This window comes from Musa acuminata, chromosome BXJ1-8 (assembly GCF_036884655.1).
Source record: "Musa acuminata AAA Group cultivar baxijiao chromosome BXJ1-8, Cavendish_Baxijiao_AAA, whole genome shotgun sequence".
NCBI lineage: Eukaryota > Viridiplantae > Streptophyta > Magnoliopsida > Zingiberales > Musaceae > Musa > Musa acuminata.
The window spans coordinates 30,995,401-31,014,140 of NC_088334.1; the positions used below are offsets into that span (position 1 = coordinate 30,995,401).

Here is an 18,740-nt window from a genome sequence, read left to right on the forward strand (position 1 = left end):
GCCACGGGCAGTGCCACTGCTAGCCCTGGTAGTGCCACCACTTGGGTCATTGAATGGGCCTTTTTCTTGACCGAAAATAACCCAAACTCTAACTCAATGGGACTCTAATTGAGTTAGCCTGATTACACTCGAAACTATTTTTTTTAGATATATTATTACAAGCATGAATCCTATGTTGTTTGGCATATTATTGTTTCATCCAACACTTCGTCCGATCTTTTGACGTATCAAACTCTCCATCGGTGTATTACCCAATCGACATATTGACCTCCGCAATATTCGATCTCGTTAGCATAATGTCCGATCCTTCGACCCGATGCCCTAATTCATGGCATAAAATCCTTCTACTAGTACGTTGACCGATTTTCCGACTCAACGTCCAATCTCCTAACATGTTTCACTCTAGCCTAACGTGTGATTCCTCTTACTTTAATCATTTTATCTTTTATAATCAAAGTTAGTTCTATGCTACTCAAAATGCATATTAGATCGTAAACCCATCAATTGATTTCATCATCAAAATCCGAGATTCAATATATTCCTCTCATGATATTGAGAATGGAGGATCAACTATCGACACTTAATAGTTCTCGTAAAGTTGGCCACCACTCCCGATGACCAATTTTGTTAAATCTGGAACTTTCAGGCCTATAAGTCTGGTATCAAAGAATAGAGTACTCATATAGGACATCCTTGGTGTCTCAAGTCTAAGGACCAGGTACACCATTGGGATAATGAAATCGTTGTCTAACAATGAGGTATCATTAACCATCTAATATTCCGTGACCGACTCAATCAATAAACTCATTTTCCAATGAGTATCTTCACTGTAGCCCTAGTGTCCCCACAAAAACAACTACGAGACCAGCTGCCTTCATTATATGGATGGATATACAGCACACAAGTCTGTCCAGGTATATCGATATCTCTCTCGAGTAACCTATGACCAGGATTATTTAGGGTCTGTATTTAAAGACGAATAGGTCTCATTATCGTGATCACATCACTATCCAATTCCAATTACATAGATCCAATATATATATATATATATATATATATATATATATATATATATATATATATATATATATATATATATATGTATGCATATACATACATATATATACATATACATAAATATATATACATATAAATATATATATATGTATAAATATATATATACATATATATATATATATATATGTATACATAAATATATATGTATACATATATATATATATATGTATACATATATATATATGTATACATATGTATATATATATATATATACATATATATATATATAAATATATACATATATATATATACATATATATATATATACATATATATATATATGTATATATATATATACACATACATATATATATATATATACATATATATATACAAATATATATATATATACATATACATATATATATACATATATATAAATATATATATACATATATATGTATACATATATGCAAATATATATATGTATGCATATACATACATATATATACATATACATACATATATATACATATAAATATATATATGTATAAATATATATATACATATATATATATGTATACATAAATATATATGTATACATATATATATATATATGTATACATATATATATATATATGTATACATATATATATATATATGTATACATATATATATACATATATATATATATATATATATATATACATATATATATATATAGATATATATGTATATATATATATATTTATATATATTTATATATATTCATATATACATATATATACATATAAATATATATACATATATGTATTTATATATATGTATATATATACATATATGTATATATATATGTATATATACATATACGTATATATATGTATATATGTACATATATACATATATGTATGTACATATATGTATATATATACATATATATATATATACACATATATACATATACACATATATACATATATACATATTTACATATATATATATATATTTGTATACATATATATATATATGTATATATATATATACATATATAAATATATATATATATATATACAAATATATACATATATATATATACATAAATACATATATACATATATATATATATATATACATATATATATATATATGTTAGGATCGAAAGCACTAAGAGGGGGGGTGAATTAGTGCAGCGGAAATCTTTCAGCGATTAAAAACGAAAGCTGCGTTCGTTCGATAAAAACTATTTTGATGCAAAAGCCAATTCTAAGAATACTTATGATTAAGTGCAGTTTATGTCTAAACACAGTTTGCATCTAAGCGTAATTTACGCAGTTTGTAGTTTGCGTCTAAATGCAGATTGCGTCTAAGCGTAGTTTGCATCTAAGCGCAGTTTGCGTCTAAGCTCAGATTGCGTTTAAGCGCAGTTTGCGTCTAAGCGCAGTTTACGTCTAAACTCAGATTGCGTCTAAGTGCAGTTTGCGTCTAAGCGCAGATTGCGTTTAAGCGCAGTTTGCGTCTAAGCGTAGTTTACGTCTAAAACGTCTAAACACAGTTTGGGTAGTTTTACGTCTAAACGCAATTTTACGTCTAGACGCAGTTTCAAAGGGATCTGAACTTAGAAACTCGTTCGTAAAAGTGCAGAAGACAATTTTGCAGAATCAAGGCGTAAACGTAAACTGCAATGTAAATATCGTACAAAAACACTGGTTTACGTCTGAAAGCAGATTCGGACAGATCAGCACTTAGAAACTTGTTCGTGAAGGCGCAGAAGACAGTTTTGCAGAATCAAAACGTAAACGTAAACTGTAATGTACGAAAACACCGATTTACGTCTGAATGCAGATTCGGAAAGAACAGCACTTAGAACTTGTTCGTAAAAGCGCAGAGAGCAGTATGCCATATTGATGATGACAATCTCCCCCTTTTTGATGATGACAACCACTTGATGACGGAGTTAAACTTAACTCCCGGAGTTTAAACAAACTCCCCCTATCAATATGCCATATTGATAGAAACTCTTAGATTCAAAAATCTAAGCAACATGTCATCATAAACGGAGTTAACCTTAACTCCCAGAGTTTAAACAAACTCCCCCTATCAATATGCCATATTGATAGAACCTTGAATTCAAACTGAATTCAAGTCATTGCAATATTCATCATGAATACTTGCAACACGTTATCATGAACTTATGCATGTCATGTCATCAAATATTTCTCCCCCTTTGTCATCAACAAAAAGGAGAAGTACCACAATCAAGTGTTTGTGACATTGGTTTTAACTCATTGCATGAAAAACATAATATCAAGTTTTATCATCATGCAATTTTGCTAGAAAATATAGCAAGTGTTGAATCATGCTTAGAATATTCAAGCTATCAAGTTTTAGATATGCAAGTTTTATAGCATACAAGATAGCACTTGGTATGAAAATTAGAGATGTTCAAGATAGCAAGTTCTACATCATGCAAGCTAGCAAATTAGAGATGTTCAAGAAGGCAACTCTTGCTTCTTGAAATATGAAAATTTTGTCCACTTTGCTAGATGCGCAAGTTAGCATGTTTTGCTTCTTGAGATAGGCAAGATAGCACCTTTGTTCTTTTTGTTTCTTAAGATGTTCAAGATAGCAATTTCTTCTCTTTTGAGAAGTGAAAATTTGCTTTCTTCTTGAATTGTGCATGCAAGTTATCTCCTCCTTAGTCATTGTCAAAAAGAAGGGAAAACCCTTTTCGTCAATTTCTAAATCATGACAAAGGTGAGTAATCATTTTTATTTCAAAATTCCATAATTGAGATAAACCTTTAATTCAAATCAAGGCAATTTTAATCAAGGTTCATATCATATGCAATACATTACGTAGAAAGCATAAGTATTGCATGCATTATTTTAGCAACAAATCATAGCATTTCATCACATGGCAAGATATCATCAAGTAGAATTACGATGCAAGTTCTTGATATCTTAACATGATGAAAATTCAAATATGGCACTTATAGTATCAATTCATATATTTCTCCCCCTTTATCATCAACAAAAGGAGAAGTAGCTCTAGCTATTTTAAAATATATGCATGTTTTTTATAACATGAAGCGATATTTTCATCACAACATATAAGCACAAAAGCATAGCAAGATTCTTAGGTTCAATCATGGCAATTCAACACTTGCTTCATGTGCAAGATTACACTTGCTTTTCTTTGCATGTTCTAACTAGCAAAAGCTTTCTCCCCTTTGTTTTTGTCGAAAAGAAGGGAGAAATCAATGGCCAAAAATTTTTAATTATTATACAGGCCATATTACAAAATCTTGTCATGATATCAAGAAAGTTCAAGAAGGACATGATCCATTCAACAAATCCTTTTAATAGGGCAAAGGAATTATATAACCAAGAATCATGATTAAAATATTTCAATATCATAGATCAAGTCATGATTCGTGATTCATCATAAAGCAAATTAATTTTCAGTCATCACATAAGGCATTTAAAGAATTTTTGAAACATAGAAGAATGATTAATTTAAGCATGTAATGTTTCAATCAAAATCAAGTCATGAATACCAATACTTTCATATTGTGAGTATCAATTCATGAATACCAAAAGATATTATTTGTGATTTCAATTTTGCAAGATCATGATTATGATTTAGACATAACTTATTCAAATCAAATCGTCAACTTGAAACTCATAATCAAGTCATTAAAATTAATTTCGAAATTCACAAAATATCATGAAATCAAAAGACAAGTTGCATTTCATTTGAAGAACTCCTTTTTGATAAATGTAGGGAGCATAATGAACGATCTTGATTAATAAAGAGCTTCATGTTATAATTATCAAGATCATGATTTTAATAATTATTCTCTTTAGCAAAGAATCACAAAAGCACTTTATTTTTGCATAAGAAATCTCATTGTATTATGATTTATAAATTCTTTTTCTGCACATGAATCATAGGAGATATGTATGTGAAACAAATCTTTGCAAGCAAAGACACTATCATTCATATTTCAAGATGGAATTTATAAGCAGGAATCATTTCATCAAATCCATTTTAGAAAAATATTTTTCATAAGTGTATGAGAAAATCCGATTGTTAGGATAAGATTTGTTAAGTAAATCCGAAAATGAAATTAGTACTTTCATGCATTCGGATAAGATTTTGCTATAGATTTTCAAGTTCAATTATGAAGATAAAACATGCTCATGATCATAAAAATTTATGTATCCAAAACATATAATTTCCAACATGTTATAGTGTAAAATCATCATGGCAATTAAGTGTTTTGAACATTGAATCAAGAATGTCCGAAAAATAATCTTAACACGTTCATGCATTCGAGCACATTTTTGCCATAGTTTTTCAAATATACTCATGAGAATAACACATGCTTATCATCGGCTTAAAATCTCATGCATAAAATTGTTAATCAAAATATTTAATTTCATCATTATGCATTTCTTCAAATCAAACATGATCTTTAATCAAAATCGAGAAATAACAATGGAAATCAACGTAATACACATTATTACTTTTTAACCATGATTTCATATTTTCAATCAAGATCATTTTATTTGTTTATCATAAAATATGCAATATTATCATTTTCGAAATTACTTAGTATGATCATAATAATAATTTTTTTTTTAACATGTAATTTTAAAGAAAATTAATTCTAAACTAAAAGAGAAAAATACATCATGAAAGCATCAAGTAATTTCAAAATAAATTAGGGGGATTTCGATTACCTCATCATTGTAGGCTGTTAAGGCGTAGTTTGCCGCCTTGCTTTTGTTGACTTTCTCTTCTTCGGAGGAGCTCGATTCATCCCAATTTTTGTTCTTCTTCCTGCGTTTAAAACAAGTAGTTCGATTCTTTTTGCTTTTTAATTTTCGTTTCATTTGTAGTTTAAGTTCACCATCACTTGAGCTTATGCTCGAGTGGTCTTCAAATGTTCTATGTCCCAAATCCTTCCTGTTCTTTGGAAGGTTGTTTTGTTCATCATTGTCCTCATCACTTGAGTCATCGCTCAAGTGGCATTCATTTGTCCAGAGTTCCAAATCCTTCCTGTTCTTTGGAAGGTAATTGTGTTCAACATGTTCATCATGTGCATTGTGCACCATTTCATATGTCATCAATGAACCAATTAGTTCTTCAAGTGGTAAGTTGTTTCGATTTTTAGCTTCTTGTATTGCAGTTACTTTTGAATCCCACTTCTTAGAAAGAGAACGCAAAATCTTGTTTACGAGTTCAAAGTCCGAAAAACATTTTCCAAGAGCTCTTAAACTATTGACGACATCCGTGAAACGGGTGTACATGTCGCCTATAGTCTCGCTTGGTTGCATTCGAAAAAGCTCGAAATCATGCAATAAAAAGTTAACTTTCGAGTCTTTGACTCTACTAGTTCCCTCATGCGTGATTTCAAGAGTGCGCCAAATATCGAAAGCCGTTTCGCACAAAGAAACCCGATTGAACTCATTTTTGTCCAAAGCGCAAAATAAGGCATTCATAGCCTTTGCGTTTAAAGAAAAATACTTCTTCTCTAAATCCGACCATTCGTTCACGATTTAGAGGGAAGTTGAAAACCGTTTTCAACGATATTCCATAAATCCAGATTTAGAGAAATCAAGAAAACTCTCATTCGAGTTTTTCAATAAGTGTAGTCCAATCCGTTAAAGAACGGTGGACGAAAGACCGAAAAGCCCTCTTGAAGAGCCATTTCTCTCGGGTGTAAATCCGAAATGAGAAATACCCCGCTCTGATACCAATTGTTAGGATCGAGAGCACTAAGAGGGGGGGTGAATTAGTGCAGCGGAAATCTTTCAGCGATTAAAAACGAAAGCTGCGTTCGTTCGATAAAAACTATTTTGATGCAAAAGCCAATTCTAAGAATACTTATGATTAAGTGCAATTTATGTCTAAACACAGTTTGCGTCTAAGCGCAATTTACACAGTTTGCAGTTTGCGTCTAAATGCAGATTGCGTCTAAGCGCAGTTTGCATCTAAGCGCAGTTTGCGTCTAAGCCCAGATTGCGTTTAAGCGCAGTTTGCGTCTAAGCGCAGTTTACGTCTAAACTCAGATTGCATCTAAGCGTAGTTTGCGTCTAAGCGCAGATTGCATTTAAGCGCAGTTTGCGTCTAAGCGCAGTTTACGTCTAAAACGTCTAAACACAGTTTGGGCAGTTTTACGTCTAAACGTAATTTTACGTCTAGACGCAGTTTCAAAGGGATCTGAACTTAGAAACTCGTTTGTAAAAGCGCAGAAGACAATTTTGCAGAATCAAGGCGTAAACGTAAACTGCAATGTAAATATCGTACGAAAACACTGGTTTACGTCTGAAAGCAGATTCGGACAGATCAGCACTTAGAAACTTGTTCGTGAAGGCGCAGAAGATAGTTTTGCAGAATCAAAACGTAAACGTAAACTGTAATGTACGAAAACACCGATTTACGTCTGAATGCAGATTCGGAAAGAACAGCACTTAGAACTTGTTCGTAAAAGCGCAGAGAGCAGTAGTTATGAAGGAGGTTTGCAGTAATGATAAAGTGCTCAAAATAAACGCAAACCAGAGATTTAGAGTGGTTCGGTCAGTCTTGACCTACTCCACTTTTGGCTTCCTCCACCGACGAGGTCACCGACGTCAACTAGAAGCCTTCCTTCAATAGGCGAAGGCCAACTACCCTCTTACAGATTCACTCCTTTTGACGGGCTTAGGAGACAACCCTTACAGAAGTTTTCTCTCCTCTCTTTACAACTCAAACTTGAAGAATAGAAAGAGGAGAACTAGCAGTTTTGAGCTCTAAGAAACACAGAAAGATAGCAAGATTTCGAGTGTGTGTTCTGTGCTTTCAATGCTGAATGGGTGGGGTATTTATAGGCCCCAACCCAGTTCAAATTTGGAGCTCAAAACGATCAAATCCCGGAATTCCGGGATCAGGCGGTTGTACCTCCTGACTGGAGAGGTTGCACCGCCTAGCAGAGCTCGAAGACTGAGCCCAGGCGGTGCCACCTCTTGATTGAGGCGGTTGCACCTCTCTGCCAGAGCTCGAAGACCGAGCTCAGGCGGTGCCACCTCTCTGTCAGGGAGGTTGCACCGCCCAGTCTTGCTCGAAGACTGAGCTCAAGCGGTGCCACCTCTTGGCTGGGGAGGTTGCACCGCCCAGTCTCGCTGGGAGGCTTAGCCCAGGCGGTGCCACCTCCTGGCCTAGGCGGTTGCACCTCCTAGTGCAATCAGGGTCCGAATGGTTAGCTCCATTCGGCCCAATTTCAGTCTTTCAGGGGCCCAATTGCCCCAAGATTAAGCTAATGGGATCACCTCCCATTTTCCAACTTAATCAATGTGCTAACTACGATTAGATCTAAGACAATTTCTGCAGCTTTGCTTCGGTGCGTCAATCGCTTCTTCCGGCGAACTTCCGTTAATCATCCGATGAACCCTCGGTGATGCTTCTGCGGACTTCCGGCAAACTCCTGGACTTTGCGACGATCCACTTGGTGAGTTCCGACGAGCTTCGCTTGGCAAGCTTCTGGACTTCTCGGATATGTTCTCGCAGAACCTCCGACGACCGTCCGAACTTCCGTCGAACTCTCGAACTCCCAACGTGATCATAATCTTGACTCCGGCGCAACTCCTGCTGCTTGTCTAACTTTCATCGTAGTTAATTCTGCACACTTAAAACAAAAACTTCGATCGAGACAATTAATCCTAAGCAATTAACCAAGTTGTCCGGCATGTCATTGGTCCCTCGACGCTTCGTCCGATTCTTCGGCGCATCGTCCTTTCCTGTAGCCTATTGCCCAATCGGCCAGTTGACTCTGCAACTCCGATATCCTTGGCACAATACCCGCTCTTCTTGGCCCGATGCCCGAGTCCATGGCCCGAAGCCTACTGTCGATACGTCGACCGATCCACCGGCCCGACGTCCAATCTTTTGACATGTTCCTCCGGCACAACATGATTTTCCTGCTTTAATTGTCTCATCCTGATCGAAGCATCCTGCGTCACTCAAAACGCAGATTAAATCATAAACATATATCAAGTAGTTTCATCATCAAAATACGAGATTCAACAATATACAAATATATATATATATACATATATATATATACATATATATATATATACATATATATACATACATATATATATATACATACATATATATATATACATACATATATATATATATACATACATATATATATATACATATATATATATATACATATATATATATATATATATACATATATATAGATCGGTTACATTGTTTACATTGTTTACTTATAGAAGTTGAACTTCCATCTTATTGATTTTTGCTAAAACTCTTAAATAAACTCTTTTTGAAATCATTGAGAATTTCTTGTAGTATACTCTCAATTTTTGTTTCCAATGTTTCAAATTAAGCTTTTATAGAATTATCGGTAGTCATTGTATATGATTATAGATATGTAATTCCTAAGTTTTATTTTTTATTTCAAGTCAAGGACATGAACACTGCTTACTTGGCATTGAAGGTAAAGTTGTTGATAGCAGGAGCATTGAGGCTCTAGCAATGTTAGAGAGGAGATTGAGTGAATGCCGAGGACACCGTAAGAACTTTAGGAATATCAAGGAAATGTTGAGAACACACAACTAAGGAACCATCAAGGGCACACAGCTCTGATACCAGATGATAAAAACTATGACTTTATCTAAGAAAATAGATAGGGATTTGATTATTTCGAGGGGATCAACCTCCAAGTTGGCCAAAGGCTTTGAGTTGTATTTAATTGCTTGAGAAAAATAACCAAAGGCATTATATATATATATATATATATATATATATATATATATATATATATATATATAAAGATAAATTCAAAAACTCCTATCATAACTAGGAAAAACTAAATAAAAAAATAAATATGAATATCAAATCTCTAAAATTGAGGACTCCTAAAGTTAAGGAATCCTAATATTTTTCACCTCTTTAAAATAGTCTTGCCCTCAAGGTTGAGCAGCAACGAATTTTGGAAACTTCTCATCCAATGCTTTGTAAGACTCCTAAATGACATCTTCAGTAAGTTGGCCTCTTAAACAAATACATCGATGATAAGATATTTATAACATATCACAATACATCGATTAAGTATGGCTTGAGATAGGATTTGAACCTCACTAATAGAAGAAATATCTGGCAAATGTTGTTGCACCATATCATCCTCACCTAACTAGTTTTTAAGGCAAGAAATATGAAAAACTACATATATCTTGAAGCTTATTAGCAAGTCCTAGCGATAAACAATTGGGTCAATATATTCTAACACCTTATAAGGCCCAAAGAATCGAGGAGATAGCTTCATGGAAGACCAAACCTTTATAAAAGTTTACTTATAAGGTTGAAGTCGAAGAAAAACCTAATCACCCAAAGTAAATTTTCGCTTTTTGTGATACTTATTAATTTGTTACTTCAATCTAGCTTGTGAGAATATGATATTATCTCTTAGAAGTTGAATAATCTTATCCTTGTCAAGCAATTCCTTATCCATTTGATCAATCTTAGAAGAATAAAGTATGTATTTTATAATCATGAGAGAAGATCAATCATAAACCGCTTCAAAAGAAGTTATTTTAGTAAAAAAATTGATAAGTGATATTGTACTAAAGGTCTATGTGATTATAATTGAAAGATTTTTAAAAAAAATTATAATATATGGATCATTCCTTAAGATTAATACTCTAATTTTGGGGTTCAACCAAAATCATGATATCAATTATCAAAATTTGACTTTTTTTATCAACTTTTTACCAAAGCTTTGAGAAATATTTAGACACTAAAATGTCAAAAAATATTGTATAAAAGCATAATGTATCGATGGAAATGGAAAAAAAAAGCAACTATTTCTAAAGTTATAGTATACGGGTAAAAAGGTAAAGTTAAAGAAACAGAGGTGTTGTTTGAAAATTTTTCTTAGACGCTCTATAGGAAAAAAATTAGTTAGAGATTTTTTGCAAAAATTCAGTCATTATATATATATGTATGTATATATATATATATATGTATGTATATATATATATATATATATATATATATATGTATGTATATATATATGTATGTATATATATATGTATGTATGTATATATGTATGTATGTATATATATATGTATGTATATATATATGTATGTATATATATATATATGTATGTATATATATATGTATGTATATATATATATACATACATACAAATATATATATACATACATATATATATATATATACATACATATATATATATATATATACATACATACATATATACATACATATATATATATATATACATACATATATATATATATACATACATATATATATACATATATATATATATACATACATATATATATATATACATACATATATATATATATATATGTATGTATGTATATATATATATATATATATATATATATATATATATGTATGTATGTATATATATATATATATGTATGTATATATATATATATATGTATGTATGTATATATATATATATATGTATGTATATATATATATATATATATATATATATATATATATATATATATATATTCTAGTTGTTTATACATTTCTCTCCAATTAGCATCAATCAATGAATTCTAAAAATTAAAATTTTAAATACATCGAACATTCCAAATGATTTTTATTCATTTATCCGATTTTCTCATTTCTTAATAAAAGATTATTTATAAAAAAACATATACCCTAGAGGATATATATGTAATAATTTTAAGGGTATTATTACAATAGTATATCCTTGAATCTCCAAATCTATAAGGATAAATATAAGCATAACTACCGTCTATCCAGAGGGATATATTATATATGTGCAAATAATTATATAATATATAATATATTACATATAGTATATATGTGCCAAAGACCACATCCAAAGAAATATAAAGAAGAAAGAAAAAAAGGAAAAAGAAAACTCGTCGATCAATCACGGTGACCTCGTTTCAGTCTCCGTCACTCTCGATCATTTCTTCTCCACCCATCGCTCGCCAATTCGTTTGGCGGCCTCGGAATTCGCTTCCGGTTCTGCATGAATCCCCGCTTCGAGCCCTAGGAGCTCCATCCTTCCCGCGATCTCTCACGGTGGATACCCCTTCGTCGACGGAGGAGAGGGGAACGGAGGCCGACAGGGGGTCGGAGAGGGCGCGCTCCGGTCTGGGGTCAGGGTTCCGGTACCTCACCGGGGTCGCCGGCGGCTGGTGGGATAGGTGGATGGTAATGGGGGCCGCGGGTTCCAAGCTCGAGAAGGTCCTCGGCGACCAGTTCCCGGAAGGCGAGCGCTACTTCGGCCTCGAGAACTTCGGAAATACTTGCTATTGCAACAGCGTCTTGCAGGTTATTATTCCTTCTTCTTCCTTTATTAAATGCGATAACTCAGTTTCGAATATTGCAGTGATGGTTTGTTCTTCTTTCGTTGTTACTGAATCATCTTATTATGACTTCCAAGTTAGTGGTGGTTACCTCGAATGAAAGATCTGGAAGATTTCTCTTGATCAATAGAGATTAAGGGTGCTACCATGTTGTTATTGTGAGCGTTTTCTGTAGAAGGAATCCTTTCTATCATATATACTCTCTGTGTGATGTCTAAAGAACTAGTTTTGGGCTGAAGGAATCGATTTAAGTATGTGGGCTTGTGTAAATTTTAATGCTTGTTTTATGCTATCAAAATTCTCTTAATCTATCTCTTCTGCTATTATTATTCTGTGTTCCTTTTCTAGGGGGCAAGGGGAGGAGTAAGGGCCAACTTCATAATAAACTGTGTAGATATCTACTTTTAAATTGTTCAACAGTTCTTGCTAGGGACAAAAATAACTATTAGTTATGGTTCGTCATCTGTCTCCTGACAGTTGCTAAGAAAACATCATTGTATAAAAGGGACTTAAGTTCTTGTATTGCTTGTAATTGAGGTTAAGGTGCATTGTTAGGAAAGGTTCCAAAAGCTCTTCTTCTAGTCATGAATTTAGGGTTTCCAGTTGGCGATCTAATGGTGATGAAGGTGATAGGAGAGGTACTGGGTGACATAATTTCCATTGGGTTTTATCTTGTAGGCTCCAATGCCAAAGTGTTCTTTGGATGAGGCTGAGAGAATCAGAAGTGATGTTTAATGAATTTACATTTTGGTTTGAATTCTTGGGCATGTTCTACTTATTTTCTGGAAGGAACTTCAACTATATTGTTATGTAGTGAATGATGCATCGTCAATGGGATGTGCCTTTATTAAGTTATTACTGTTTCAACAATAAACTCTTCTTTAATTATGTCATATGCAGGCTCTTTATTTTTGCATTCCTTTTCGGGAGCAGTTACTAGATTATTATGCAAATAACAAGAATCTGGGAGATGCTGAGGAGAACCTTTTAATGTGTTTGGCTGATCTATTTTCTCAGGTAAACAATTTTTCATTAAGTTAAGTTGTAAATTTTAAGCCAGTGTTATAATATCATTTGATGAGAGTTCAACATACAAACAGTATCTGGCCTCTTATTCTTGTTGTACATTCTGTTGACAATCTTTTTGGTTTTTGGTTCTGGTGTAATATTTGATGTGTTTAACTTTAAACTTGCATGCTGTGACTTTGTGCACTTTTGCTTAATTCTGGAATTAGTTACTATAGTGTAACGATTTAAATGTGTTTTCGCAGCCCTTTTTTTTCTTTCTTTTATGAATTCTAATATTTTAGTTAACAAAGATTAAGCTAACTGATTTGTTGATTTGAGATTGGAATCTCATACTTCTCCGCTGCAGTTAAGCCTATTACCTCAGTTTTGGAGTGACATCTGTAGTCAGGGAGTGTACATACAAATGGTGTTCAAAGTAACTGTTGCTATCAATTTATGAAGCACTTGCTACATCTGTTATGTTTTTGAAAGCAGATGTATTGGCTCTGAGAGCTTTGCATATTTGACTTCTACTGGATCTTTTCTAGGTTAATTACAAAGTGAACGGATATTTATGAAGAAATTTCAAGAGGTACATAGCTTAACTTATTTTAACATAAGATGTTTCACGAGCACATAATTAAGACCTTCTAGATTAGGTTTGAGTGGTATGATTCTTCATTTTTTCTTAATTTTTGAAGAATGTCATAATCCTAATTTTTTTCCACAAGGATTTGTTTGTTGACCATCACATACTGATAATTGGAAAATTGCTTCTGGATGGAAGCTTTGGAGAGTACTTTGCAAAACTGAGATACAAATATGACAACTAGGTGGTATGTCAAACATACAGAGTTGTTTGCCATGTCCACTAGTAAGACTGCTTTCACATTTAGGATAATTTCAGCAATTGCATGATCTTATACACTAATACTAATACGGTAATACCTAAATGTTTGATCTTGACACTGCTCCTAAAATTCAGCCAGTCCATTAGCATTTTGACTTTTTCCTTGCCAAGACAACTTTTACATGAAGAAGATTGTGATTATGATGTTTCTATCAATCAAATTGTATCAGCCCGTGTAGATGACCTATAATAGTTATTGAAAAGCCTAGTTAATTATTATGTCAGAATACTATTGGTTTAGTTTTGTAGTATGTTTATGCCAAATCTTCTGAGGAGTTTATGTCTTGGTTGGTACCCTGTGCAGATTAGTTCCCAAAAGAAAAAAACTGGTGTTATTGCTCCAAAGCGATTTGTGTATAGAGTGAAGAAACAGAATGAGATTTTCCGCGGATACATGCACCAGGTAATTGAAATTGACTTGCTAATTTGTTAATAGCATAGGCATTAGTTGGACTTTCTGGCTGTTCTAGGGATATACTTAATCTATTTATTTGTGGAACATAGATTGTGCTTGATTGTTCACTTTGGACTATCTTCCCTATGCTAACTAGAATTTTAGTGAACTTTAAAATTTAAACTAAATTATGATGCAAAATTATTGATTATCATCCTCTTGTTTTTCTTCTCATCAATTTCCTCCTATTAAACTCTCAAATATGCCTCTATATAAGTCGCTTCTGTGAATTATAGTAACATGATAATTGCATCTTCAGCTTTAATTCATTTGCAGAACGTATCTATTCTTGTCTACCTGATTTGTTGAGAAAGGCCACAGTGATCTGTTTATTTTTTATGTGGAATGTCTTCTTTCAGTTAATGGTCCATAAATTCTATGATTTGGAAGGTATAGATAGGTATAATAGTAATTTTAGATGTTACCTCATCCCACAAATATGGAATTCATGGAAGATTGTGTTTTGAGTCACCACGTTCCTGTTATCCTAAAATGGATCATACCAAATATCTCTTGTTGCTACATCTTTGAGCATTGTGATTGTGCCAGCTAATATGACATCAAAATGATATTTTTTTTTCTTTTGGCTTCTCTAGGATGCTCATGAGTTTTTGAATTTCTTGCTGAACGAACTTGTTGATATTCTTGAAAAAGAGTCTAATGCTTTAAAAAGTCCCCCGGAGGCCTTGTCACCGTCTGAAAAGATTAGCAATGGACCAAGCCATCCTGTGATGAATGGTGTCAGAAAAGAGCCAATTGTTACGTGGGTTCACAAGAACTTTCAGGTGACCAAGTAGCCTGTTTCCTTATGCATCTTCTGTTAAATGTGACATGCATAAAGCTAAGTATGTGGTACTTGATGATGCTAACATTAACTGTATTCTTGTGTACAGGGCATATTGACTAATGAAACACGATGCTTATGTTGTGAAACTGTCACCGCAAGGGATGAGATGTTTTTTGACTTGAGCCTTGATATTGAGCAAAATAGTTCTATAACAAGCTGCCTCAAAAACTTTTGTTCGACAGAAACTTTAAATGCTGAGGACAAGTTTTTCTGTGATAAGTGCTGCAGGTGCATTGCTATCTTCTTCTTTTGTGGTTCTTAATCTTGTTGCCTAATAAAGCTTAATTTTATTTATAATAAGCAATCAACTTCTTTTCTTTATCACGGTATCTGAATTTTCTCTAGAATTTAATTTTCTATTTACTAGAGATGACTGCCCTTTTCCACTTCTCGATAGTGCATCTGAGACAGGTAAGAATTATCTTCTGGTCTTTTGTTTCTTCTTGTACTAAAGTCACATCCCATGTGCTAACTGACTTACATGACATATGTTTGTCTCATTTCATAATAAAATTTGAACTTGCCTGATATCTTTGACTTAGAGACTGCCTAATATCTTTGTCGCACCTTGTTCAATGACTGCAATTTATTAAAATCTTGTTTATCAATTTGGAGTGACTTCCAACTTTGCTGCAGCATGGAAGCAATGATAAGGCTTAAGTTACTAATAAGCAGATACTTTATTCATGGGATGGTAACTCAATCTTTTAAAATATTTCTTGGTTCGAATCATTGGCATGATTGTGTTTTTCTGCAAGAATCCTCATTGGCACTTTGAGATTGGATCATTTTGTGCTAGCTCTTTCTGAAGCATGGAATTTTGTTCTCCTGTGCAGTTTGCAGGAAGCACAGAAGCGAATGAAGATCAAGAAGCCACCACATATCCTTGTGATCCACCTCAAACGCTTTAAGTACATGGAGCAGCTTGGCCGGTACAAGAAGCTATCCTACCGTGTTGTGTTTCCCATGGAGCTGAAACTTAACACGGCCGAGGATGCAGACTCCGAGTACATTCTTTTTGCAGTTGTTGTCCATGTGGGGAGCGGCCCCAACCATGGTCACTATGTCAGCCTCGTCAAAAGCCACAACCACTGGTTGATGTTCGATGATGACAACATCGAAATGATTGATGAATCGACCGTGCAGACATTCTTTGGGTCCTCTCAGGAGTACCCAGGCAACACAGATCATGGTTACATCTTATTCTATGAGTGTCTTGGTGGAAAGAGTTAGAGAGCTAGCCTGTTGTGAACAATGATTTCTTGGGTGTTTTCTACCTTCAAAAGCTCATCCCAGTGTTCACTTGATGGAACAAACAGTATTGTGGGGTGCGATATTTTAGGTGGAAAAGCAGTGTACAGTAGTAGATGGTGGTGGAAACAAATAGCCCGTTGGTTCAAAAGAATAAAACAGAAATGTAGGTGGGTGGTGAGAGCTTTAGGAACAACTCTTGTATTCTTTTCCTTGTGGGCATGGATAAATAGAAGATAGAGGATTCGTTTCTCCCACTGCTCATTGTTGTTTGTGTAGGCCTGCCTGTACAATAACATGTCTGGTGACATAATTGAGCCAATAAATGCTTGTTTTATCACGTTACTATTGATGTGGATTATATTAGTGTGATTGGAACGAGAGCTGGCTTTTAAGACGAACTATTACTGTTATCGTTCTACTTCATCCTTACGAATCAGAAAACACCTTAAGATATCATAGCTATCTCTTAAGGAGATATTCCAGCAAGAAGATGACGAGTTCCAATTATCTTTTTGTTCATATATATAATTGAGTATCCTAATCCAACTTAAACTGACAATCTAACATGCTTAAAGTCTTTGAAAAAGTTCGAATTAGAAAAGAACTTTGAGATTGATTTTGTGCAAGGCATAGTAATTCGGGGGCATAAAATTTTTGGGAATTGAATTATTAATTAAGATGTCCATTTCGCTATTAATGATGATTGTTGAGGGAGGTATGAGTGATGCTTGTTAGGACAACATTTTGATTTCGTCTTCTTCCTTGCCACTCAATGATTGAACACCATCCGCTCAGCGTGGCACCCGTGGGACACCAGCTGGATTGATAGCACCTATTGATGATGAAGAAATCTTTCACATCACTAGTCGCGTCTCAAAAGCGACACGACTGACTTGTATCCTAATCCCTACACTATCTTGGGCCTTATCCTACTTTGGTGAGACTAAAATCGTCCTGTAAGTCGCTGCATGATTATGGTATCTACGTTCAATAAAACCTCCTAGCTTAACAGTCAATTTTAATACTCTCAAACAATAAGAGGAGTTAATAGACATCCACAAACACATCAGCGGACGCGCGTGATAAAAACCCACTACAGCTACCATGAAGGCATATATATATATATATATATATATATATTAATGGTACCATTAGAGCTGATCCATTGACTGCTCCATGTATGTGTTTCACATCACACTAAGTTGATGCTTAAAATACGAAGAAAAAAACAAATAGAAGACATTAAAAGGGGATACCAAACACACCGTGCTCGGCTGGCAGGGAAGACCACCGTGAGCAAAGAAGTGGAACGGTCGTGCGGCCATTGAAAACAGAAGCAGACTGCTGAGGTGACCAAACCTCTTCCAAAAAGGAGGCGATCAAGAGGCTTCCACCGGAGCCGTCATTATCTATCTATCCTCCTCAGCTCTTAAATCACCCTACCCAACATCGACATGCTCTGTAACTCATATGAGATTGATCGAGTTCATAGGATCATGAAACAATTCCTCACAAGTAGAAGACGAAATGAAAACTGGACATCGAAATCGCATGCTACGTGAGCTACTACTTCTTATGGCATGTTATACCTGATAGATTTGACTTCACAAAGGTACTTGTTCATCATCCAACCCGACCTGGAATTCTGCACAATTTTGACCAAGAGTAAGCAAAACAATGCACGGCATCAGTCAAAGTCCATCAACCCCACCACTAATCATTTGGCGGAAACCAGTCGCAGTCGCCTGATCCCACCACCCACAGCTGTAGCCATGAACCCTCCTCTACAAATTCCTCACTCCCCTACTATATATATATCTTGTATCT

The 18,740-nt window shown here is 34.0% G+C and overlaps 1 protein-coding gene across 1 annotated transcript; it reads left to right on the plus strand.

Moving 5' to 3' along the window:
- The first annotated feature begins 11,982 nt into the window (after nt 1-11,982).
- Nucleotides 11,983-17,255, plus strand: LOC135587715 (ubiquitin carboxyl-terminal hydrolase 4-like). The gene is made up of 6 exons (XM_065079417.1): nt 11,983-12,405; nt 13,341-13,457; nt 14,663-14,761; nt 15,409-15,597; nt 15,706-15,887; nt 16,496-17,255. The coding sequence occupies exons 1-6, from the start codon at nt 12,283-12,285 to the stop codon at nt 16,890-16,892; spliced, it is 1,107 nt and encodes a 368-aa protein (XP_064935489.1). The 5' UTR covers nt 11,983-12,282; the 3' UTR covers nt 16,893-17,255.
- The last annotated feature ends 1,485 nt before the right edge of the window (nt 17,256-18,740 follow it).

Excerpts from the sequence above, each read along its gene's own strand:
- LOC135587715 (XM_065079417.1), top strand. The coding sequence starts at position 12,283 with ATGGTAATGGGGGCCGCGGGTTCCAAGCTCGAGAAGGTCCTCGGCGAC. Across the intron at positions 14,762-15,408 it reads TCCGCGGATACATGCACCAG|GATGCTCATGAGTTTTTGAA; the intron begins GTAATTGAAATT and ends TGGCTTCTCTAG. Across the intron at positions 15,598-15,705 it reads GGGTTCACAAGAACTTTCAG|GGCATATTGACTAATGAAAC; the intron begins GTGACCAAGTAG and ends TCTTGTGTACAG.